Source organism: Moschus berezovskii, chromosome 16 (genome assembly GCF_049115385.1).
Source record: "Moschus berezovskii isolate FMDL1 chromosome 16, NW_MosBer_1.0, whole genome shotgun sequence".
Taxonomy (NCBI): domain Eukaryota; kingdom Metazoa; phylum Chordata; class Mammalia; order Artiodactyla; family Moschidae; genus Moschus; species Moschus berezovskii.
In genome coordinates, this window is record NC_142475.1 from 37,957,169 (window position 1) to 37,981,991 (window position 24,823).

The 24,823-nt window shown below is 36.6% G+C and overlaps 1 protein-coding gene across 1 annotated transcript in view; it reads right to left on the bottom strand.

Moving 5' to 3' along the window:
* Nucleotides 1-3,679: 3,679 nt before the first annotated feature.
* ZBTB10 (zinc finger and BTB domain containing 10) overlaps nt 3,680-24,823 on the bottom strand; it is a 35,241-nt gene continuing 14,097 nt past the window's right edge. Inside the window, exons 3-6 of the mRNA XM_055431749.2 lie at nt 14,656-14,754; nt 11,630-11,806; nt 11,259-11,431; nt 3,680-11,015 (exon numbers count right to left, since the gene is read on the bottom strand). Of these exons, the coding sequence (XP_055287724.2) occupies nt 10,710-11,015; nt 11,259-11,431; nt 11,630-11,806; nt 14,656-14,754 (755 nt within the window). The 3' untranslated portion in view covers nt 3,680-10,709. The remainder of the gene's footprint in view (nt 11,016-11,258; nt 11,432-11,629; nt 11,807-14,655; nt 14,755-24,823) is intronic.

Genomic DNA, 24,823 nt, shown 5'->3' on the forward strand with positions numbered 1-24,823 from the left:
CATCTCAAGTGACTATGTTCTTCTCACAGTTCCATCACTGTGTCCCTTCTAGATATATTTGACACACTTGATGGGACAGTACCACATTAACAGAGCAACAAAACTTTTCCCAAATCTCTTAAAATTGGACCATCTGTTTGATTAACTTTAACCTTGAGGAAAGACTCTTGAAACTATTTTAGACCAATGTTGAAAATGTGTTTGAAGAGAAATCTTGACTAATGATTGTGCTCAGTTATTTGTTCATTTGCCATGTTACTTGAGTCTACTACAAGAGACCGAGCAGCACAGAGAGAAGCGTCCTCAATGGGGTTCATAATGGGGAATTAAATGTGTTTGAAACAATGACACAGGCTTCTGGTTCAGTATGAGAGTCTTTAGTTTGGGAAATTTTCTTCTTTAGCTTATTGTGTTTTTCAGGTCACATATCTTGGCTCAGTTACTCACAAGCTTAGTATTTTCAAACTGTGTCCAAGATGACTGACAAGTCTAACTGACTTAAGTACACCTTTCTTAAGTGTAGACTCCTAGCTTACATTCTAAAGGCTATGGAAACTCAATGTCATAATACTCAACTAAGGTTGAGGTCTGATATAAAAGAATCTTAATAACATAGGGTAAGAGTAGGATTAAGTGGCAGTAAAATAGTCTAATTTAGAAGTCTACATACTTTTATCAGCAAGTTAAAATCTCTTCTTAAAGCTCTGATTATATTTCTGAATTTGACATATTCTCTCTTATTTGGGCTTCCCTGGTGGCTCAGCTGGTAATGAATCCGCCTGCAATGTGGGAGACCTGGGTTCGATTCCTGGGTTGGGAAGATCCCCTGGAGAAGGGAATGGATACCCACTCCAGTATTCTGGCATGGAGAATTCCATGGACTTGACTGTACAGTCCATGGGGTCGCAAAGAGTCAGACACAACTGAGCAACTTTCACTTTTCTCTCATTTAGCAACTAGGGAAGGGGAGGGGACACTCTGTATACTGGGATATATTTATCTGATTTCCTGTTAAAATCTTTTTGTTTCATCACAGCCAAGGTGGTATCTAAAATTGTGCCATAGGAGGACTTTACTGGCAGTCCAGTGGTTAAGACTCTGTCTTACAATGCAAGGAGGGTGGGTTCAGTGCTTAGTTAAGATCCCATGCCTAGTGGTAAAAAAACAATAAAAGGTGAAATCATAGCAATATTGTAACAAATTTAATCAAGACTTTAAAATTGGTCCACATTGTGACTTCCCTGGTGGCCCAGTGGATAAGAATCCACCTGCCAATGCAGGGAATGAGGGTTATATCCCGGTCTGGGAAGATTCCAGCTACCAAGGCTCTGTGCTCTAGGACCATGAGCCACAACTACTGAGCCTGTGTGCCCAACTACTGAAGCTGGCGTGTCAAGACCCTGTGCTCTGTACCGAGAAGCCACCACAAGGAGAAGCCATGCACTGCGATGAAGAGTAGCCCCTGCTTGCTGCAGCCACAGAAAGCCCGTGCAAACCAACAAAGACCCAACATAGCCAAAAGCAAATAAATAGAAAAGAAAACACAGTAAACAAATTTTTTTAAAGGTCTGCATAAAAAAAAAAACCTGTAAAATAAAATGGCGCCATCAAAGTGTTATATCCTTTTTGTTACCCCAGATTTGTAATCCTAGAAAGGAAATAACTCATTGATGTTAAGAAGGCACATCCTTCCTCAGTACATATACTGATGGATTTACTGTTTGGCCCTATATAGAAATGATTTGCTGACTCCATGGCATCCCACTCCAGTACTCTTGCCTGGAAAATCCCATGGATGGAGGAGCCTGGTAGGCTGCAGTCCGTGGGGTCGCTAAGGGTCAGACACGACTGAGCAACTTCACTTTCACTTTTCACTTTCACACATTGGAGAAGGAAATGGCAACCCACTTCAGTGTTCCTGCCTGGAGAATCCCAGGGATGGGGGAGCCTGGTGGGCTGCCATCTATGGGGTCGCACAGAGTTGGACACAACTTAAGTGACTTAGCATTATAGATTATCAGAATCCTGACTGAAAAGCAAACTATAAAATATACAACACATAGACATGGAATATGAATTAAATGACTGGAATTTTGAATGAGGTGAGATTAATTTTAGTGATACATAAATATGCCAGACTTCCCTGGTGGCTCAGACAGTAAAGTATCTGCCTACAATTCGGGAGACCCAGGTTCGATCCCTGGGTTGGGAAGATCCACTGGAGAAGGAAATGGCAACCCACTCCAGTACTCTTGCCTGGAAAATCCCATGGAGGGAGGAGCCCGGTAGGCTACAGTCCCTGGGTTGCAGAGTCGGACACGACTGAGTGACTTCATTTCACTTAAACATGCCCTGTTTTAAAAAAAAGTACATCAAAATTGAGTAAAAATCTTAAGCCATTTTAATAACTTGGGGTGGGGGGCGTGGAAGAATACAGAAGTTTGTGATTTCACCCTTTGAGGAAAGATGATGTTCTTTCCCTATTCAAAAAATGTGGAATGAACATCAGCCCCAAGTTCCTGCAATTGAGTGAACAACTTTTATTGGATAAGAAAACTCTAAGTCATTTCATCATCTACTTCCCCCTAACAGTACGGACACTCTACACTAACGTGTCTGTTTCCCTGAGTACAGTCGGGTCTTCTGAAAAAAAGAACCTATCTAATACTACAGACTTGTCCAGTATAGCTGACAGAGAACTGGGAGGCACGTAGAAAGTAGTGAATTTTCAAGGTGAAAGTATTATTTTTATTACACTGAAGAGGAACAAAGCAAAGTGCTGTGTATGCATTACTAACTTAATCTGCACCATTTTATATTTTCAGCCATCCAACCCTTCCACTAAATCACTCCTTTTAAAAATCACTGAAATTAAAGGCCTCTTTGATAAAGTTCCCTGATTGTCTAACTTTGCATCTTTTCCCATCCCAAATGGTTTAGAGTAAAATAGTGAACGCAGTGTGACCCCATTATCCATCATGGGTAATCATTTTCTCACAAACTGGTATTCAATATATCTGCTGAACACATGTATGACCAAAGATGGGAGACCCCTGGCTGAAATGGGAACTTACATTGAGTGTGGTATAGGTCACCAGTAGTAACAAAGAAGGCCAACAAACAGACTAGGGTGCCCAAAAGTAAGCGACCTTCAGAAGGAAGGAACACAGTAAAAGTTTAGGATGATTAATGGCTGAAAAAAACTGCCTTAAGTCTAAGGTAGGTAGGACTCCAAGGTAAATGCCCCGAAGCCTATGAAATAATAAAATCTTATAAGGAAGCAAATTTAAGACTACCAACTGAAGAAAAATTATACCTACATATATAAAATTCTAGTTGTTTACCTAGAACTAAAGTAATTCTTGGGCTTCCCTGGTGGCTCAGACAGTTAAGAGTCTGCCTGCAACACAGGAGACCCGGGTTCAGTCCCTGGGTTGGGAAGATCCCGAGGAGAAGGAAATGGCAATCCACTCCAGTGTTCTTGCCTGGAAAATTCCAGGGATGGAAGAGCATGGCAGGCTACAGTCCACAGGGTCGCAGTCAGACATGACTGAGCAACTAACACACACAAAGTAATTACTAAAATAAGTTATTCACACTTTCTTTGCCATAGAAGAGAAGTCTAAGACCTTGGGTTAGAACTCTTGGAGGCTGATCCAATTCCCATAATTGCCATTCTTTGGAATGAGCTAATTAATGATTTAAGTGCCTGTTGCTAAGTCACTTCAGTTGTGTCCGACTCTGGGTGACCCCATAGACAGCAAGCAGCCCACCAGGCTCCCCCGTCCCTGGCATTCTCCAGGCAAGAACACTGGAGCAGGTTGCCATTTCCTTCTCCAATGCATGAAAGTGAAAAGTGAAAGTGAAGTAGCTGAGTCGTGTCTGACTCTTAGTGACCTCATGGACTGCAGCCTACCACTCCTCCATCCATGGTATTTGGAGTGGTGTGCCACTGCCTTCTCCGATTTCAGTGGCAATTACTTGAAAATTTCGTGTGGTAAAACCTGCTTTGGGAAATCACTTATGTCTCTATGTAAACACTACCATCTCTGTTTAGGAATGCAGGAGCTACCAAAATTCAAGTAGATGACTAAGAACAAGAGACAGATAAACACATTTGTCTTTCCCACTGTAAAATACAAATGCTAACACCCAACACACCTCTTCACAAATACAAAAAATTCTATCAGTAACTAAAACATTAGGTCCACACATCTTCATCTGTACCACTGCTGCAGCTTACACTATATGAAGGAATAAACTCCAATAGGGTTTTCTTTCTAGTTTCTTCACATCTTCCTTATATACACATATTAAGATATTTACATGTTAGTGGTGGCTATGCCAGTCATTAAAATTTTGCAGCAAGTGTCTAATCTTGTCACTAAGTTATGGAGATGGTATAGCTTAAAAAAAAAAATCACCATTTGTATTGAGATCTCTATGGTAGTATTTGCCAAAGGTTGTCTTTGGGTATAGACCTATGGTGGTACTGAAGGGACCCTAAGTCTTTAATCATTCACTTAGGAAATAATTTTGAGCTCAATGTGCCAGGACTGTTATTTGAATATAATTTGTAGTAGTTAATTTCAAAAGTTTTCCCAAATGTTAAATATTTATTGAATGAATTTGTTACAGGTAAGATACTGAAAGTTGAAGAGCCCTGATCTAAAACGGACTGTAAAGTCATTGTAGTGACCTCCCTGGGAATCGATTCTGTATTGGTTAACTCTTAAATCTTTATAAAGTGTCTTTACTTCTAAGAAATTTTTTAATAATTAATGAGACCATTTTATATACTGTCCTCTCAACAACTGTTGGGGATATGTTTCAAGAGTTTGCATATCTTGCACTAAGACTAAAACATACCTAATTATGCTTGGAAGAGTAGTACTTTTATTTCCAAACTGACTGTTGGGGGGAGGAGCAGAATTCAAAAGGTAGTAGTAATAGCTTGTATGGCACCATGCAACTACAGAACCTATTTTTTATTCACTTTAACTTTCCTGTATTCCATTTTTAGATTTCCTTTAGTTCAGATAGTTATTAAAATTCAAAAGAGCTTTAATTTTCTTATCTCATTACATATCCAATCATTGAATTTCCTACACCAGCTTCCAAACATTGGTCTGGATTTTTCGTGAAAAAGAAAAATGTTCAAGTAATAATTTCTTCCATGAAGCTAAACATGATTTTCTAAGTTTCAGCTGTGTCCATTTTGGTGTCAAACTGTCCTTCATGAGATATTTATACATAATTTTTAACAATGTTCTAAGCAAAACAAAAAGTTGATAACTACAATGGTTCAGAAAAATCACAATCAAAAAAATTCATTTTGAAATCGAAATTTTAGGTGAAGGGGTTGTTTTTTTCCCCTCAAATAATCCACCTTCATCTTTTGTCCCAATCTTAACCCCTTGGAACCACAGAGAATATTATCTACACAAACCATTAGAATGTATCTACTGCCACATGAGAGTTCTTTTAGAATTTTAAAGACACATGGAATTGTTTGCAATATGGGCAGCCCCTCTTCATTTTCCAAACTAAATCAAAACTCTCATTTAATAATTAAAAGTCTGGGTATCCAGTCATTCTATGATTTCCTTTGTTCTATTACTTTAACACCATCACCACAAAATGATGTTCTTTTCTGTATTATTAAAGTTTCAAAGACTTGAAAGTTAACCCATTATTCTGCTATATATGCAATAAATATAGGTGAAGTAGTTTACCTTTGCTTTTCAACCCATTTCCAAAAGTATGTACTTTCAGGGAAAATATGTCAATGTTCTCTACAACCTGTAGAGAATTCCAAAAGTAATAAAGATGAAAGACAAATGATATGCTGATTATAAATGACTGCTTTCTATTAATTAAAGCAGCTCTCCAAGAATTACTACTAGGAGGTAGTTTGAGTCTTTTATGCACTTCACATAAAAAGAGAGAAACCTTAATATTCTACAATATAAAGGTATCTGAAACATAAGTCAAAGTTTACAAAGAAGTTCCCATACCCACTTAGTCTAAATTATCATTAAAAGCAATCTGGATTAAATATCAGAGTCAACAAAATTCACAAAGCCAGAAGCAGTTCAGTGCTCACAAATTTATATTTTTAGGTTTGATAAAGATTCTTGTGTATTTTCTAAATACACAGACCAAAAAAAAAAAAAAAAAACATTGTGGAAGTTTACATACATGTCTTAGGACACTTATACTAGGTAGGTAAATTACATTAAAAATTGGTCTTCGTAAAAGATCTTCCCAAAGAGCTTTTACAAACAGCAGGCAGAAAGTGTTCTTTTGTTTACAGTGTTTTTAAAATGCTGATTCTCCCATCTCATAATGGCCTCAACCAACCCTCTCCTTAATCCAACTTTGTTCTCAATAGGCAGCAAACTCCAAATTTTAAGTACCCAATGTCATAAAATTCAGGGCTACAAAACATCTTTTAAAATGTGCTTATCCCTAAAACATTTTAAACTAAATATCTTGAATGGCTCAACTTCACTTGAAAGTAGGGATACAGCAGGGAGAAAAAAAAGAAAAAAAACCTTTCCATTTAAAATCCTAAAGTGACTAAGAAAAAATACCTGTTAGTTCTAAGCATGTATATTATGTACCATAGTTAAGTTTAAGGATCTGGGTGACTGAACGGCACAAAAACTGGGGTTCATATCTAATTCTTCAGTTAAAAATCATCCTTTTAAAATGAAAATGCTACAGCCAATAGCATGTGCTACACTGAAGGGTATCTTGTTTATAGTCATGTGGTATAACAATTGCTGTATTAGGAGGCAAGAGTAGTTAAGGACATTTGGGGGAGGAAGGATTAGACAGACACTCAAATTCCTAACATAGCTGTTTTATACGGAAAATATGTCTCCATAGACAGACCACTTTAAAGAGCTAAAATCCTACAAAAGTAGGGGCAACAGAGCCCCCTAAATAGAGCATGGGCTTCAGAATCAGACCTGGTCAAAACCCAGCTCTACCTTGTAGTGACTGTTACATTAGTTCAATTAGGCAATTTCATGGAGCCTTTGTCTATAAAATGGAGACAATAGCACCTACTTATAGGGGATTTCATAAGGTAAAGCGCAATGGCATGTGCAGGCACTAAAAAAAGCTAGCTTTTGGAATTATTCAGAAAAATAACTTTTTCATCCTATGCTGATAACAGAGCTAAAAATGTAATAAAGCTTACTGGTTTTAAATTTTATGGTTTTTAAGACCCTTCTTCCATCACACTTTCCCCAATATTATGCTAGTCATCTTCAGGCCTTTTATAACACTGTATTAATACAAATTTCTAAGTCCCAATTTTTTCATTCCCTGTTCTCTATTCCTCCATCCCTTTCCCCCTTGGTTCTCCTGTATTATTAAACAACTAAGATGTGTCATGTCACTATTATGTACCAGGCAGTTTTCTAAGTGCTTTACATACATGAATAAACTTCATCTCACTCTTCTTCAGCAGGATGACTCTACCAAAAAACCAGCTCATGCTTTCCCCCCAAATTTCAAAGCTATTCATTATTGTTCCATTCCCTTATAATGTTTTTCTTTTTTAGCTCTTAATTGCTAGGGTGCTGAAATTTAGCAAAATTCTAGTGAATGTGAAAAATAAGGGCCAATAAAAATGAAAAAGCAGGGACTGTATGGAAGTAACTGCCTCTGAGACTCCTAAGAAGTAACACATGATATCTTGATTTATATGAGAGGGTCTGTTACTACAAAATGAATAGGAAATAAACAGTTTATACTCTCCCCCTTCATTAAATAAAAGATCTAAAATATTTTTCATTTAAAATATAAATTACAAGAGAAAAATTCAGCAAATGTGTAACACATAATTCCGTCAGGGCGCCACAGACAAAATTACGAGTATTCCACTGTTACCTCTCTGAGACCAATCATGAGTTCTTAGTATCTATCAACTTCCTGAAATTGTACTGTAAGTCAGAAAAAGAATATACTTAAAAAAATAGAAACATCCAGTAGTATACCTTAGTACTAAACTTTTTTTAAAAAAAAGACCTAGAAGGGAAAAGGCAGTCCCTTCAAGATCACGAAACAAAATAAGTTAGGCAGTCAGCAAGTAGAAAAATCTGTCAATTCTGTTTCTGGTAAAATGTTTACTTTAAAAGAAGAAATTTTTATATAGGCTGAGGCTAATATATTCAACAGTATAAACATTTTTCCTTTGGATTACCTTTCTAAAAACAAATTCTTAAAGTATCATTATTTCAGTTGACTAAAAATATAGCCAAATCTGTCACAACACAACACAGAAGGTAATGGACAATAATTATAGAATATTTTAAATTAACAGTAACAAGCCATCTACATCAAACCTTGTTTCCAACTAAAACCAAAACAAAAGCACAACAATCCGTAGTGTACCAAGTGTGTATTTTCAATTTACTGTATGCAATCTAACAAAAATTTGGTCATAATTTACCAGATATACATAAACAATTTAAGTAGTAAAGAAAATTCAGTTTAAAGAGAGTAAGTTCATATCTTAAGGAAAAGTAAAAGTACATTAAGAATGTAAAGCCAAGTCCAGTTTCTATGCAATAAGTGAACTGTAGTCTAATAAAGCAGTTTAGGTGATTTTCAGATATATAACTTTTCTCTTTAATATATATTTATATATAGACAGATCTACCAATTGTAAACTATGGTTTATTTTAAAGGAGAGGGATAAATGGGATGAAAGAAATCTTTATACTATACTTACATATTCACAAAGCAGAACATTTTACGTTTAAAATACTTTTCCATTCATAGTATCTTTGCCCAACTAACGTCTACTTTGGACCCCACCAGAATTACATTTTACTCATTTGTCTAGAACACTGAGGAAAAGATGTACTCTTCAGTCTTAAACAAAAACCAAACCAAAACTGTTCATGTCTGTTTTTCAATTTTATAGAAACTATGATAAAGTTTAGGTGACAAATGATGCATCTCACCATCTAACTGTACTCTATCTTTGATTTATCCAAGCAGAAGCATCAATGTCTAATGTTAAACCATCTTTCTACTGAAATCAGAGACAGTAAGAAAGTCTGTCTCTTAAAAAACCCAGTCTTTTCAACTTTGATCAGATGAAGCACCGAAAGGATTATGTCTGTCAAAGTGTACTCTGCAATTTTTTCCACATGATTAGCATAATTTAGTTACCTGATATAAAATAGGAAAATATACTCAATTTCTATTTAAAAGAAAGCTGAAAATATGATATCCCTCAAATCTTATATAATATACAGTATGTTCCTGATAAACATTGTGCATATTATCAATTATGTGAAATGCTGCTGTGAGTCAATCAGTTAATTCATCTGTCAGACTAAATAAATCTGGCGATTTCAACTTAATACATCATCCCTTGTATCCTGAAGAATTTAGTGAACAGAATAATAAATTGTAAAGCCTCGCAATATTTTATTTGTAAGACTTTTGAAGATTGTTGAATCATGGTGACTACTAAAAAGACTATATATATCAAGATGTAGTGATTTCAAGAAATTGAAAAATAAATTAATTATCTATCATAATTTCAAACCCTGAATACCCCATAAGTATGAAACAAAAGAGAATGCACTTTTTGTGTTAATTTTAATGATAAAAGGGCACAGGAGTAAAAACCTGATATTTCACTTATATTGCATAACAAGCTAACCAAACTGGACATGGAGGATAAATTATAAAACAAATCATTTTACTTATTATTTCTATGACTTTTCTTTCAATCAGACTTCTGTCTTTTCAAATAGGACTGAGGTATAGTACACTGGCAAAACTAAAAAGAAGCAAACAAGAGTAGTGCCAAAGGAACAGATACCCAAAACCAAATGCCTCGTCAGAAAACGTCATATAGCAACCATTTATCAGATTAGAGCAGCAGGAGAAAGTTACTTTTAAATCATAATCATTTTAGTGGTATTTGTCGACCTCACCACGGTACTTTGCAACATCATTCTTCATTTGTAAAGTAGTAAAATTCATGTCAGAAAGGAAAGGGGGAATGGAGGAAGTCAGTTAGTTCATTCCAATAAATTACCTCTCCAGTTCTTATAAACATGCCCATCAGCACAAAATTGAGAAATAATACCTAAGACTAGAAGAGACTTGGTTTAAGTTATAAAGCAAAATAAAGTGAAAAATACAGAAAAGTAGAACCAATGGGGTTGAAAAGGCCCCTCACTGAAAATCTGTATTAAAAAAAATAAAATTAATAAAAATAAAAATAGAAACAAAACTCTACTAGTACAAACTAGCCTGAGTGGTTTGATGGACAGAGTAATTAGGTCAGCTGTCACTGTACTCTTAATAAATGAATTTTCTTCATTCATGTGAAAGTGGCACATGAATGTAAGCTTTTTAAGAACAGATATTTTCAGAGGATCCAAATACTTACTGTATATCCTATAAATAAAAAATATTTTTACTTTGATAACTGACTGAAGATGTGTGAACTCCATGTAATTCAACCACAAGGTTGTTTGCTGTACAGTCCTGTGCAAATATAAAAAAAATTTTTTTTTTTGCTATAAGGCTTTGACCCTACAGTTTTCACAGCAATGTAACTACCATCCAGCATGTACCATATTTTGCAAGCCTTCAAGTTCAACAATCCAAATTGTTGATTCATATTATGTCCAAATGCAGCATCCTTGAGGAGTATAGTAGGTCAGTTAGTCATCAAGAGACATGCAAACATCTCCTGATTCATCCCATCGAGATGCATCATTCTGATCTTCTCCATCATCAACCAGCTCTTCATCAGCTTCTCCTCCGCCATTCCCCTCATATTCTTCATCCCGAGGGAAGTCTGTGTCCTGTCCCTGATCTACGCCTTCTTGTCCTCCGGGTTGCGATTTATCCGCACAGTCTACACAAACACCATAGCGCCGAGATCCATGTCTTATTCCAACACTGGCTGCTAACATGAAGATCTTCTTACACACCATACATTTGTATTTTTTATCCTTTTTATGCACCTAATTGAAGATGTGAAATAAAAAATCCAATGTTAGGACAGTACAGACAATATAATACATTTGAACCACTCAAATTAAACCTCCCATTTAATGAAAAGTAAATATACCATTATCTTTCTGTATGAATTTCAGTACTGGTTTCACAAATAACATTCATTGTTTAAAGCAAAAAATTGCAGGTAATAGTGTTAAAGTACCTTAAACAAACACAGTTTATCTCAACAATCAGTTAAAGTTACTTACCAGGGAATGTCTTTTTACATGTTCTCTTCGAGTAAACAGTTTTCCACAAATATCACAGCTAAATGATCTGACTCCCGTATGAATGAGCAAATGCCTTTTTAGTGTTCGTCTGTATTTGGCTACGTAGCTACAATGAGGGCATTTTAACTTGTTCATGATTAGAGATGATTCACCTTTGAGAATTAAAAACAACAACAACAAAAAAGCAATTATTAAACAGAAAACTTGTCAAAAGTTTGCCTATTCCTGAGAATAGGGATTACTCTATAGTTACTACCATCTGAGTTTTTTAAAACCCAGAATGTGGAAGCTTTTAATTAATTGATAAAAACAGTATTAAGAGCTCTGTAGATGTTTTGACTAATACTTGCCATTTTCCCAAGTTTCTTGTTTTGGCCAAGATTCAGGCAATAATCCATACTTGAAATCGTTAGAAGCACCTGGTATCAATCCATACTTGTAATCGTTGGAAGTACCTGGTATCAATCCATACTTGAAATCGCTAGAAGGGCCAGGCATCAGGCCATACTTGAAATCATGTGAAGGACCTAATACAATTAAAAAGTGATTTTGATATAATGATGGTAATTAAGATGACTTACTGGAATTAAAAAGATGGATATAAAACTATTTTATGAGCATCACGATAGAACAGCCTACTATAAAATAGTTATATTAAAAAACTGTTATTTAGTCTAAAACTGAGATGGCCTCATACATTACCCTAATTTATATCCTGGTCTTAGAATAAATAACAAACTAAGGTTTAAAATACAATTTAAACACAGGAAAAAAAAATTCAGTAGAGTAAAAATACTATTTAATGGTATGCTGAGCCTACATGAAACTACCCTTTTTAACTGTTGCTGTTTCTAACCTTTCTGCCACTGAAGACTTATACCAGCCTGAATGGAGCCCAGCTGTGGTTCTATCAGTACAGAAAAGATGGGCTAAGGATGATGAGTATAAATATAGGGTAATTACTAAAGTAAAATTCTTATATTATTAGACCCCTGTTTGTTGTTTCAGACACGTTGGAGGGCAACGTAACAATGAATTTGGGAGTTTACCAAAATCTCTCTAACTTCATCCTTAAATAAAAACCTGGAAAGTACTCCTTTGGCAATGTAAACATATCCAGAATCCCCCATAACTACTGCCACCCTATCCCAACTCATCATCAACTGTTGCCTCTGGATTATTTTCAACAGCCATCAGTTTGTCTCCAAGCTCACACCATGGTGCCTTCCTAGAGCTCATTCTCAATACAGCAATCAGATTTTTTAAAAACTTTAAATCAGAACTAGATACTACTCCACTAAAAAGTCTGCTAGGACTAACGATCTTTACAGTACAAGCCAAAGACTACCAATATACTACAAAGCCTTAACTGATCTAGCCCTTGCTTCCAAACCACTCCCATGGTTATTCTACTCCAACCACACTGGCCTCTGTGCTATTCCACGTTGGTAAAATGGCTAAAAAGCCTTTTGGTTGGTAAAAAGCCTTTGCACTTTGCACTTAACTCTGTCCTCTGCCTGAACACTCCTTTCTAGGATATATGCATAGCACACTTGTGCAGGAATTTAGCAATTTTTCTCCCATACACACAATTTTATAAACGAATGCCTGCCAAATGGGTTTTCTAAGAATTCAACTTTCTATATCTATTTGCCAAATACATTGCCTCTAATAAAAATTAAAAGAACTTAAGATTTCCCTCTTAAGGAAGAAGTGAAAGTATTAATATCCACAATACAAAAAAATCTGAGGTATTTAAAAATTGTGATTCATTACTACTACTGTAAATTGTTTTGTACTGGGAATACTTTCACTTACTGTTTTTTAATGTTAGGAAAGTCCTCTGAATCCATAATTACATATTTTAATTGTAATGCAATACTGCTTTGGGGTAAAGTGAGACACCACATTTGTGTGTGTGAGAAGGAGGAAGGTTGGGAGTAGTAGCCTGTGAAGGTTAATCAATTTTCAGTTTCACACTTCTAAATAAATTTTGATTTGCTTTTCAAATCAAAGCAAAACAAAGTAAGCTCTAACAGCAAGGACTGTGCTTGTTTACTCATCTCCGTATTTCTTAATGTCCAAAACATACACCATTCAGTGACTTCCCTGGTGGTTCATTGGTTAAGAATCTGCCTGCCAATGCAGGGGACACAGGTTTGATCCCTCATCTGAGAAGACCCCACATGCCTCAGGGCAGCTAAGCCCCTGCACCATAGCATGCATCTAGAACCTCTGCTCCATAACCAGAGAAGCCACGAAAATGAGAAGCCCCCACTCTCAGCAGCTAGAGAAAGCCCGTGCACAGGAAAGAAGGCCCAGAGCAGCCAAATAAAAAAAAAAAAAAACTTTTGTTTTTTATAACTTCTTTCAACAGTTGAGAGAAACCACCTTAAGGCAGTTTTTTCAGAATTATAGCTTTTTCGGTCTGTGCACACTGTACATTCAAAAGCCGTTTGTATCACTTTCTTCAACAAATGCTAGTTTTGCCACACGCTTTCTCTCTATGGATGCACACCTTTTATGTACTATTTGAAAACAACTTGCATGCTTCATCACTTTACCCCTCAACACAGTATCTTTCAGAACTTTCTCTTACATAAACTATAGTGCCTTTATCGCATCCAAGAATTTTTATATTGTTAGGAATATCATTTAAACCATACTACATATTCACTTTTCCAACTATCCCCAAAACTATCTCTTTTTTTGGATCAATGATATAATCAAGACTGATGATTACAACAAACTTTCACCCAGGCATCATGGGATGAACCTATCAATAGTGGCTTACTATCTAATGATTTTGAACTACTTCCCCTGGAGGTTGCAAAAATATGTATTTTATCATTCTTCTACATTCATTAGCATGACATTCTATAAAGAAAGTTTTCTCCCTTTTTAATTTACCTATATTATTCTTTGGAATACTCATGGATTCTGTCTTCTTGCGCAGGACACCTCGCACAAAGCAGTTATACTATTTAGAATTGGTATTTTCTATAGTCATCAACAACCAAACCATTAATTTTAATCTAAGTTAGTTAAAATACACTAGTCAACCATTCTGATAATTACCATTCTCATCCCATCTATACACTAGCTAGAAGCCACAATCTATTAACTTTATTGCTTTTGATATTTAAGAGCTTTAACATGTCTCCTTCAAAGAAAAAGAAACACCTATTCATATATTTACCAGTCTTCTAAATTCTATAATCAACATTAGCTGCCACAGATTGAAAGTGCCTATATTAATACCTAACACTTTCCTTTAAGGGAAAGAAACTGCTGTAGGTCCTTGATAAACACATACACATTTCTAAAACTTCAAATCCTCTTAAAGGTACTCCTGCTAAAATTCTACTGTACCTACCAGCATCACCTCCTTCTTGACCAGAGCTGGCTTCAGTCAATAAATTTGCATTGACATTCCTATCACAATCTGGCCCTGAGAGTAGAGCACCATCCAGATCTGAAAAGGAGATATAGAAGTATGTTATTTACAACCACACCACAGCCATCACCCAAAATACCATTCTCTTCCTGGAAATGTTTCTTATGCAGACTAAATAGAGGATATCTGCAAGTACAGAATAACTGCTATGTGCTTAACACTGCAAGGCATAAAAGCATACATAAGACATGTTTTTCAGCCACAGGACTAACAGCACACTGGATTAGAATGAACCTTAGAGCCAAGGTGAACTGGGTACCCTAGCTCCAGCTGTATGCTCACATGCATCCACCTGTATCATAGATCTGATACAGAAATTTAATCAGTTAACGCAAGCCAAGTATGGTGTCTGATATCCAAAAGATAGCTGCAGCTGCAAGTGCTAAACGTATAAAATATTACTGTTTCTGCACTGGTTCAGAAATACTAGATTTGTAAAGGAAGATGTAATTCCTACATTTGTAAAAGGAAGATGTAATTATTTCCCTTGAATCTGTTGCATCTTTTTTCTACCACTGCCTTAATTCAGGAACTCATCATTACTCTCCTGGATTACTCAGTTTCTTGGTCTCCTTGCTCCAAAATACAATACTTTCTTCATTTCCCACAACATTGTCAGAAAGATCTTCCTAAAACACTAAGTTTTATGTTGCTCCTTTACTTAAAAATCTTCAATGTTTCACCAGTTTTTAGGATAATCTTCAAAATTCTTTAATTTACATGCTTCCTAATATTCAGGTTCCTATTTTGCCAATGCTGGAGATTCAGGTTGCATCCTTGGGTTGGAAAGATGCCCTGGAGAAGGAAATGGCAACCCACTCCAGTATTCTTGCCTGGAAAATCCCACAGACAGAGAAGTCTGGCAGGCTACAGTTCATGGGACAACAAAAGAGTCAGTCACTCACGACTTAGCAAGTAAACAACAACAATTTATGAATCTAGCTTCATTCCGCTGCTACTGTCTACTCTTGTGTTATGAATAGAAGATGACATGACAGACAATGAAAAATCTGACTGTAAAGGGATAGAGTGAGATACAGGTTAAGAGTTTGGGTTTTTAAGGCAAAAATTAAAACATGTTTAAATGCTGAAAGGAAGAAGTCATTAAGAAAAAGAGAGGACACTGCAAAGAGAAATATTGCAAAGAGAAGGAATTATCAAATTTGTAAGATAGACAATCACTATACATACAGAGAGAGGTTTGAAGACAGGCACTTAAAGACTACATCTCTACTGGTTTTTATTTTCTCTGTAACATTAAATGTAGAATGTGAAGTTACTCCCTAGAGTAAAAGGGTTGGAAGTCAGGAGAATAAACAAGTAGTTCAAGCGTGAATAAACAGTAAACAGACACTGATCCTTTCCTGTTGCTGGATAGCAGGGATACTACCTAGATTTTATTTTCCCAGTATTTATCATAATGGATGACTGTAAAAGCCTTTTTCAACAGGTGCTGTTAATTGTTGGCTTGAATCTTTGCAACCTGTTATTAAGTTTTAACTTAACATATCTCAGGAGTTCTCTGGCAGACCAGTGGATAGAACTCAGCCCTTTCACTGCCATGGCCTGGGTTCAATCCCTGTCACAGAACTAACATTCCGCGAGCTGTGTGGTACAGCAAAAATATAAGGGGAAGGAAGGAATAATTTTGTCAATTTTCTGGTATATAATAATATTAAAACATCCATAAACCATAAATTAATTGAAATCTAATAATGACTCTGCTTTCATTTGATAAGTTAAATGTATTTCAACAATCAATGAGAAATCCACAAACCACATGAAAAGAACAGCCCCAGCTCACCGCAACTAGAGAAAGCCTGCATACAGCAAGGAAGACCCAGTATAGCTAAAAATACATATTAAAAATCTTCAAAAAAAATTAAATCATTCAAACAATGTTACTCTTCCCAATATCTTTAGAAAAAAGTCACTCGAAAGTGTGTACAGGGCATTTCTTAAAATTCTGCCAAGTAGGTTTGTAAATATAGGGTGTTTCTGTTATTTGTTGAAGGCTTTCCTCAGCTAGTCTTAATGGACACTTCCTGTCTCCTACCATATCTGTAAAGTATTATGATTTAGTTTGTGATCTTTAATCCTAAATGGACACTAGTACAGAATGTTCACCTCAATCTAAAACCTTAATAGATTGCAAATGAATTCTTTCTGAGGTCTTTTCAATAGCTATGTATGAATGTGAGAGTTGGACCATAAAGAAAGCTGAACACTGAAGAATTGGTGCTTTCGAATTCTGCTACTCTCAAGATTCTTGGGCGTCCCTTGAACAGCAAGGAGATCAAACCAGTCAATCCTAAAGGAAATCAACCCTGAATATTCATTGGAAGGACTGATGCTGAAGTTGAAGCTCCAGTCTCTGGCTACCTGATGTGAAGAACCAACTCACTGGAAAAGATCCTGATGCTGCGCAAGACTGAGGACAAGAGAAGTGGGCAGCAGAGGATGAGATGGTTAGATAGCATCACTGACTCAAACTGACCTAAGTCTGAGTAAACTCCGGGAGATGGTGAGGGACAGGGAGGCCTGGCGTGCTGCAGTCCAAGGGGTCACGAAGAGTTAGGCACAACTTAACGACTGAACAACCAACTCTTTCTGTGTACAAGAACAAGTCATAGCCATACTACAGATACTAAAACCCTTTTGAAAGGCATCAACTACTTGGTTCTTGATATCAAAAGTAAATCTCAAAACAAGTGAGCTCCTCCAGGTTGACAACAGCTTTCATAAAAGCACACCTAACTTAGGAATCAATACATGCTATCACTGCTGTATCTTATTTCAAACTATCTGGACACTTATTTGTAATCACCTGCTGCTGCTGCTAAGTTGCTTCAGTCGTGCCCGACTCTGTGCAACCCCATAGACGGCAGCCCACCAGGCTCCCCCGTCCCTGGGATTCTCCAGGCAAGAACACTGGAGTGGGCTGCCATTTCTGTCTCCAATGCATGAAAGTGAAAACTGAAGGTGAAGTCCCTCAGTCATGTCCAACTCTTAGCAACCTCATGGACTGCAGCCTACCAGGCTCCTCCATCCATGGGATTTTCTAGCATAGAGTACTGGAGTAGGGTGCCATTGTCTTCTTCATAATCAGCTGAGTTGATGTGAATTAGATAGAAACCAGGCAACCAACCATTCATTTGATATAATATTCTGCTTCGCCAGGAACTCTGTATTCATTTTCTCGAAAAAGCACAGTATTAAGAAATAAACTCTAGGACTTCCCTGGTGACTCAGTGGTAAAGAATCCACCTGCTAATGCAGGAGACATGAGTTTGATCCCTGGTCCAGGAAGATCCCACATGTCTAACTATTAAGCCTCTGCTCTAAAGCCAGTGCTCTGCAACAAGAAGCCCTTGTATTACAATGAGGAGTAGCCCCTGCTCCCTGCAATTAGAGAAAACCCTGCACAGCAACAAAGACCCAGCACAGCCACAAATAAGTACATTAAAAAAATAAACCCTGATAAATGACATTCATGACCTTCCTATGGAAATCCGTCTCAAATGCATTTTTGACAGTGAATAGGTGATCCTCCCCCTAAACGAAACAAAAAATACACCCTTGATTTTATGCATGAAGTCCTTTTGTATATGCAATCTACATATACACAGCATATTACATTTCACTACACACTTACACAGTAGGAATATTCTTATCCTCAACCTTAAGAGGAAAACTAAAGCTACTTCAGAGTGTTGCACTGTTCTTTAACAGCATTACACTGCCTCCTGACAACACGAGCACCAAACCTGGCACTAAAGCGGGCAATTAAAAAAAGGTACAACTGCAATGTTGGAAATGAGAGTGACGTATACCCATCTTAAATTACACTCACTCACTTTCCTAGTGATACCCTAAATAAAAAATAAATAAATAAACCTATCTAAAAGGACTAGATTTCCACAGTGGTTCAGTGGTTAAGATTGCGTTTCCAATGCAAGGGAAGAAGGGAAACAGGCTTCAATTCTGGTCAGGGAACAAAGATCCCAATGCCATGCAGCACATCCAAAAAAATATTTTTGTAATTTAAAAAATAAACAAAAAATAAAAATCTATCAGCATTCTGCGGCAAACCAGCCTTCACTTTATTAATCTATTTAATAAAAACATCTCTGGGTATTTCCCTGCTAGTCCAAAGGCTAAGACTCCATACTCCCCGTGCAGGGGGCTTGGGTTCAATCCCTGCTCTCAATCACACACACCAACTAAGATCCAATGCAACCAAAAAAAAAAAAACCATCTCCAAAATTTTAAGTGTACCTAGTTATAAGCTGTCATTGTCCTTTACATACACTTTTTCTATCTTTGAAGCAACTTCCACCTCTGAATTCATTTTTTATTCTTCTCTGACATCTCATTCATGGGTTTTTAAAAACTTGACTACCAACCAATGGAAAGGATGACATGGTAGAAATCTCGGCCTTTACCTTCTTCCTAAAATTTTAACAATCGTTAACTGTATTTTCTCCAAAAGGAAATGAATAGCAATATTTACCTACTTCACAAGGTTGCTATGAAAAGTAACTTCAATAAATAAAAATCATGTACAAACTATAAAGTGGAACATAAATCATGATGTCATTAAGTGAGGTTAACCTTGGGGCGTGTGGCTGTAGGTCTCTCTTGGGCCACAGAGGGCACAAGCGGCACTTCCGAAGCATCCAGTGCTTTGTACACGACCTGCCTGTAAGTGCCCAACAAAAACTATGCTGGGAAGGAGGTCTTCCTGACCATTTGTTTTTGCTTCTCAAAATTCCACACATGAGGCAGGTACAGACTAATCCAGATTTTCTTAAAACACAAATATTCTTGAATGACATACAAGAGCAATCAGAAATCGAGGTTATAGAAACAATGACAGCTCCGTCCTACAAAAACTCAGTAAGATCTGTTCAATTTTTGTTTTCATGTAAATATATACTATTCTCTGAAGACAGTTTCTGAGGACTAAGGCTAATTTTATTTCATAAACTGTTATAGATTTTTTTTCCTTCGTTCATTACAGTCAAGGTTTTTTTTCCTTTTTCAGTGATGAGTAAATTCAGTTGCAAATGTATAATATAAAGCACCCTTGACAGTTCTACGGCAGCCAAGAGACTCAACAAATTGTAGTTTCCCTTTATCCCCAAACTCAGTGATGATTCAAGTGACAGACTAGGCTCCACTGTTTCTGCTTTGCTCCTATTCAAACAAGGTTGTCATTTCTTTCATGACCGGGCCTTAACAAGTCTCTTCAGGACTTTCTCCACTCCAATCCATGAATAATACCTTCCAATTGCCTTTATTTGTTAAAGGCAAATAAACAAGATTGCATCTCTAACTGAGAACCTCTCACTGCTCACAGTCTGTGAAATAAAATTCACAATTTATTACCATGTCAGAGAATTACATACAACCTGGCCCTAACCTATTGACCCCACCTCACTATCCCTACTACACTCCCCTTTCTATTCACTTACTCCCTTCAATTCTCGCCACTTTGCACCCTCTCCTGGCAAACTCCTACACAAAATAAGATCCAACTCTGTGAAGCTTTCTTCAACTCTTAATGAGAAATCAGGAACCTCCCCACTGCACTCTGGCATACTTCTGATTTTAACATTTATCACATTGCACTGATTCTACCTCACAGCCATCCTATTGTGAACAAGTTCTCAATCTTGACAGCAATATCATCTAACCTGTTCGCTCAGTTTCGTATGGACTCAAAATTTTACTACCAAATTTCCTCTTACAAAGTGGAAAGTCATTTTGGGGTCCCAGAAAAGTAATATTTGGTTATGACACTTCTGGTCTCCCCAGAATATTAAGGCTTTATCAGGAATAAAAAATTTAGTCTTAAAAAATTCTCAGGGGCTGACATTAACAGGGTTTAGAAAACTTAACACCCTCAGCAGGTAGAAAGCATTAAAACTGATCCACAAAAGGCTTCTTCAACATGCAGTTTCAGTCTGACCAAACAAATTGTTTCCTTAATGCTTATAACCTGAAAAGAATAACCAATAATGCACCCACCCCTTGGATCAAGTATGGCAGAGTGGGAGGAAAGGAACACTAGGCAGAGAAAATAAAGGAGAAGGAAAAAGAGATGGCAGAATATTCCTACTACCATACAGTTACTCATTATCATCCTTTTAAGATTAAATATTGAAGTGTTACATATTAGTATAACTTACAGTCCATTAGCTAATGGTGGACATATTTTTTAAAATGAGCATCAGCCCTTCAAACTACCACTGACTACCCAACTGTAACAGTTTCTAAAGAAAAGTGACTTTAAATCACTTGTAGCTCATTCTTCATAATATACTCAAAAGGATGCCTGAAAGATGCAGTACATCTGGAATCCCTTAAGAAAGAACTAATCCAGGCCCATAAACCTGCTATGTGGAACATTTGGGTTAAGATGTAGGATACATACATTTTCAGATTTTAGGAAAGTAATAACTGTGATACCCCCAGAGGGGTCCAGGGTGGCATCCTGTAATCAAAACGTATTTTTGCAACAAAACATACAGATGTTCACATTTAAGGAAAGAAGTAAAAAATACAAATTGGTTTTGCTGCCAACTGAATATCAGATTTTGTTGCCAAAATGATTTTTTAAAAGCTCTGGTTAATTTTTATAAACTTCCAAGATTTCATAATTACAAATTTTTCTTTCCTTCTAATTATAGAGACATTCTGTATGATAAACTTAAGCCAAGTTAAGTGGCAGAACCAAGTCCAAAGTCCAAATCTTCTTTACTATGTCTAGGTTCCATGGTTTTCAAACATTTTAAGTAGTTCATACAGTAACTTCATACGGCATGGCCAAAATATGGAAAAGTCTCAAATCAGATGGCCAATGTTCAAAGCTGTAAAAATATTTTAAATTAACAAACAACCGCCCCCCCCAACCCCTGCCGCCTCATCATTTAAGAAAGCACTTCAAAGAACTTCCCCAATGGTCCAGTGAAGTGTTTGTCTTGCAATGCAGGGGACACCAGGTTGATCCCTGGTTGGGGAACTAAGATCCCAATGCTACAGGGCTACTAACCCCTCGTGTTCTGGAGCCCTCATGCCTAGTCAGAACCCACGCAACTAAGATCCGACTCAGTCAAATTAAGTAAAATAAAGAAAGCATTTCAAGATCCTGGAACCTCTGAAGTGATCCCCTGTATCAACTGTCACCCAAAATATGTAGGGATCTAAGTACTGGTTGGTAGATAACTTTAGTAGAAGTAATAATTCACTACTTCAAATATGACTCATTAGGGTATCTTAAAGACATATAGTTTGAGCATTCTTCTCTCAAAATTGTTTTCTATACACTTGAATTATATGCTTTTCAACCAAAAGACAATTACACAAATTGAAGATGTTAAAGCTTAAACTCTACTTGTAAGGATCAATAAAAATTCACAAATGCCACAAAACAAAAAAAAAGTACAGATGAGAGAAAGGAGCTTTTAGAGTTTACAAACTCTAAATTATATCCTTTGATCAAATAAAACCACCGTGCATCTGAGTATTTGTATATCATTATGAAAAATTCAATCATCTATATGAAATTTTACCAGCTTTTATTAAAGACAAAAATCAATTATATATACCCTACTGCTGTATTTACTAGAAAATGCTTTTCAGAAAACTGTCTTGATGTCAATTATATAAAACCCCACTGGAGAAATTCCTTTCAGAATTCAGTACCGGAAAGTCTGTCATCCTGTAGAACTTCTGTTTCCTCATTCTGAAGGGCTGCTTATTATCTTAGAGCCAGTAAAAAGCTTAATTAGGCTAACCATATTAATACTCTTGACTAGCACACTGTTTTATTGCTAAAAATTTTATTTGTATTTGTTTCTTGTCAGAAATTTCAAAATCTTATTGAATGCATATATATACAAATGTATTACATGAAGAGTACAGTTATTTACAATGGCTGCAACATTCTAGTGTGACTGGCACAAACAATACAAAAATACAGATTCAGAAAGCCCATGTTCCATGAGTCCAGAGTAGATAAAAAATGGGATTAACACCTGACTTGTTCTAACAGTATAAATGAAAACACTGTGTAAAACAATTAAGGCACTGGTTACTTTTGCCCCTATACAATTTAATTTCTAATCTTAAGATTTACATGTTCAAATCAAAAATGATTTGAAGGGAATCCCAGCAGAGTCAGACAATAGGTATACTAGCCTAAGATTTTTAAAGAAATACCATTATGAATATAACCTCTGATAAACTTTATCTCAGTATTTTACATTTCTTTATGAAGCACCCAAATACCACCTTCAACAGTATATGGCCAAGAAGACAACATTATTTATAGCCTACAAACAGTAGGCTTAAGAATCTGGGAAATCACTGTTTCTACAAGAGACCCACAAATCCAAACATGTCAAGCACTGCTTGTAGACAAAATGCATAATTCACCATGACTTTTCAGATGATTAGATAAAGAATTTTAAATACATTTAAAAGCATTATTTCACCAAAAGTTTTCACTACTTTTTCAATAAATAAAAATGAAAGTATAACCAGTAATGTGGACCTCTATAAGTTTTAAATGAGTGTCAATTTTTTTAAAAGACTGGGTCACTAGTTTATAAATTGCCATGGTTCTAATGTTGAGCAGTCCTAAAGATAGAACCTGCCTCTACTTTTATTAACTGAAAGACCTTGGTAAATACAGACCCACTATGTTCTTTCTTTATTGCTCAGAATTTGCCTAGAGAGTTCTAGTCAATTCTGTGCACCAACATTGCATCAGCGTGAAACAAACTGCCTATGACTGTTAAGAAAGATGAAAAAAGGGTTTGGAATTCACAAGGCGGGAGGTACAGCACTTAGCCTAAAAGAAGGGGACTTCAGGGGAAATTTTTAAATGTTAATACCTGAAGGGTTATCAGGTTGATTTAAGAGATTAGAGGTTAGGCTCATATTATACTACTAAATCCAGAATTAGGAAGTTAAAGAGAAGCAAATTCTAGCTCAATATAAAGTAACTTCTTTATAATCATACTCATCCTACATTAAAACAAAAGGTCAAGCTGAGGCTATTAGGCCACCTATCAAGAATCTGGTACAAAGTACACTGCACTGGAAAACTGATTTAAAAAAAAATCTTAATCTTTAAGGAAGACTGTGAAGAGGAACTAAAAAGCCTCTTGATGAAAGTGAAAGAGTGAAAAGGTTGGCTTGAAGCTCAACATTCAGAAAACTAAGATCATGGCATCTGGTCCCATCACTTCATGGGAAATAGATGGAAAAACAGTGGAAACAGTGTCAGACTTTATTTTTTTGGGCTCCAAAATCACTGCAGATGTTGATTGCAGCCATGAAATTAAAAGACGCTTACTCCTTGGAAGGAAAGTTATGACCAACCTTGATAGTGTATTAAAAAGTGTATTAAAAAGCAGAGACCAACCAAGGTCCGTCTAGTCAAGGCTATGGTTTTTCCCGTGGTCATGTATGGATGTGAGAGTTGGACTGTGAAGAAAGCTGAGTGCCGAAGAATTGATGCTTTTGAACTGTGGTGCTGGAGAAGACTCTTGAGAGTCCCTTGGACTGCAAGGAGATCCAACCAGTCTATTCTAGAGGAGATCGATCCTGGGTGTTCATTAGAAGGACTGATGCTAAAGCTGAAACTGCAATACTTTGGCCACCTCATGCGACGAGTTGACTCACTGGAAAAGACTCTGATGCTGGGAAAGGTTAGGGGCGGGAGGAGAAGGGGACGGCAGAGAATGAGATGGCTGGATGGCATCACCGACTCTGTGGACCTGAGTTTGAGTGAACTCCGGAAGTTGGTGATGGACAGGGAGGCCTGGCGTGCTGTGATTCATGAGGTCTCGGAGAGTCGGACACGACTGAGTGACTGAACTGAACTGGACTGAAGATGACCACAACAGCTATATGTTTATGTTTTGTCATTTTTCAAAATAACCCTATAAAAGTAGCATAGTCTAAGAAGGAGGAAACTGAGGGCAAGTGTTTAGCTTAATTTTGTTATGGTAACATAGTAAGTAACAGAACTCATTTACAAAACCTGATTCAATTTGGGCTCTTTCCTCTATTA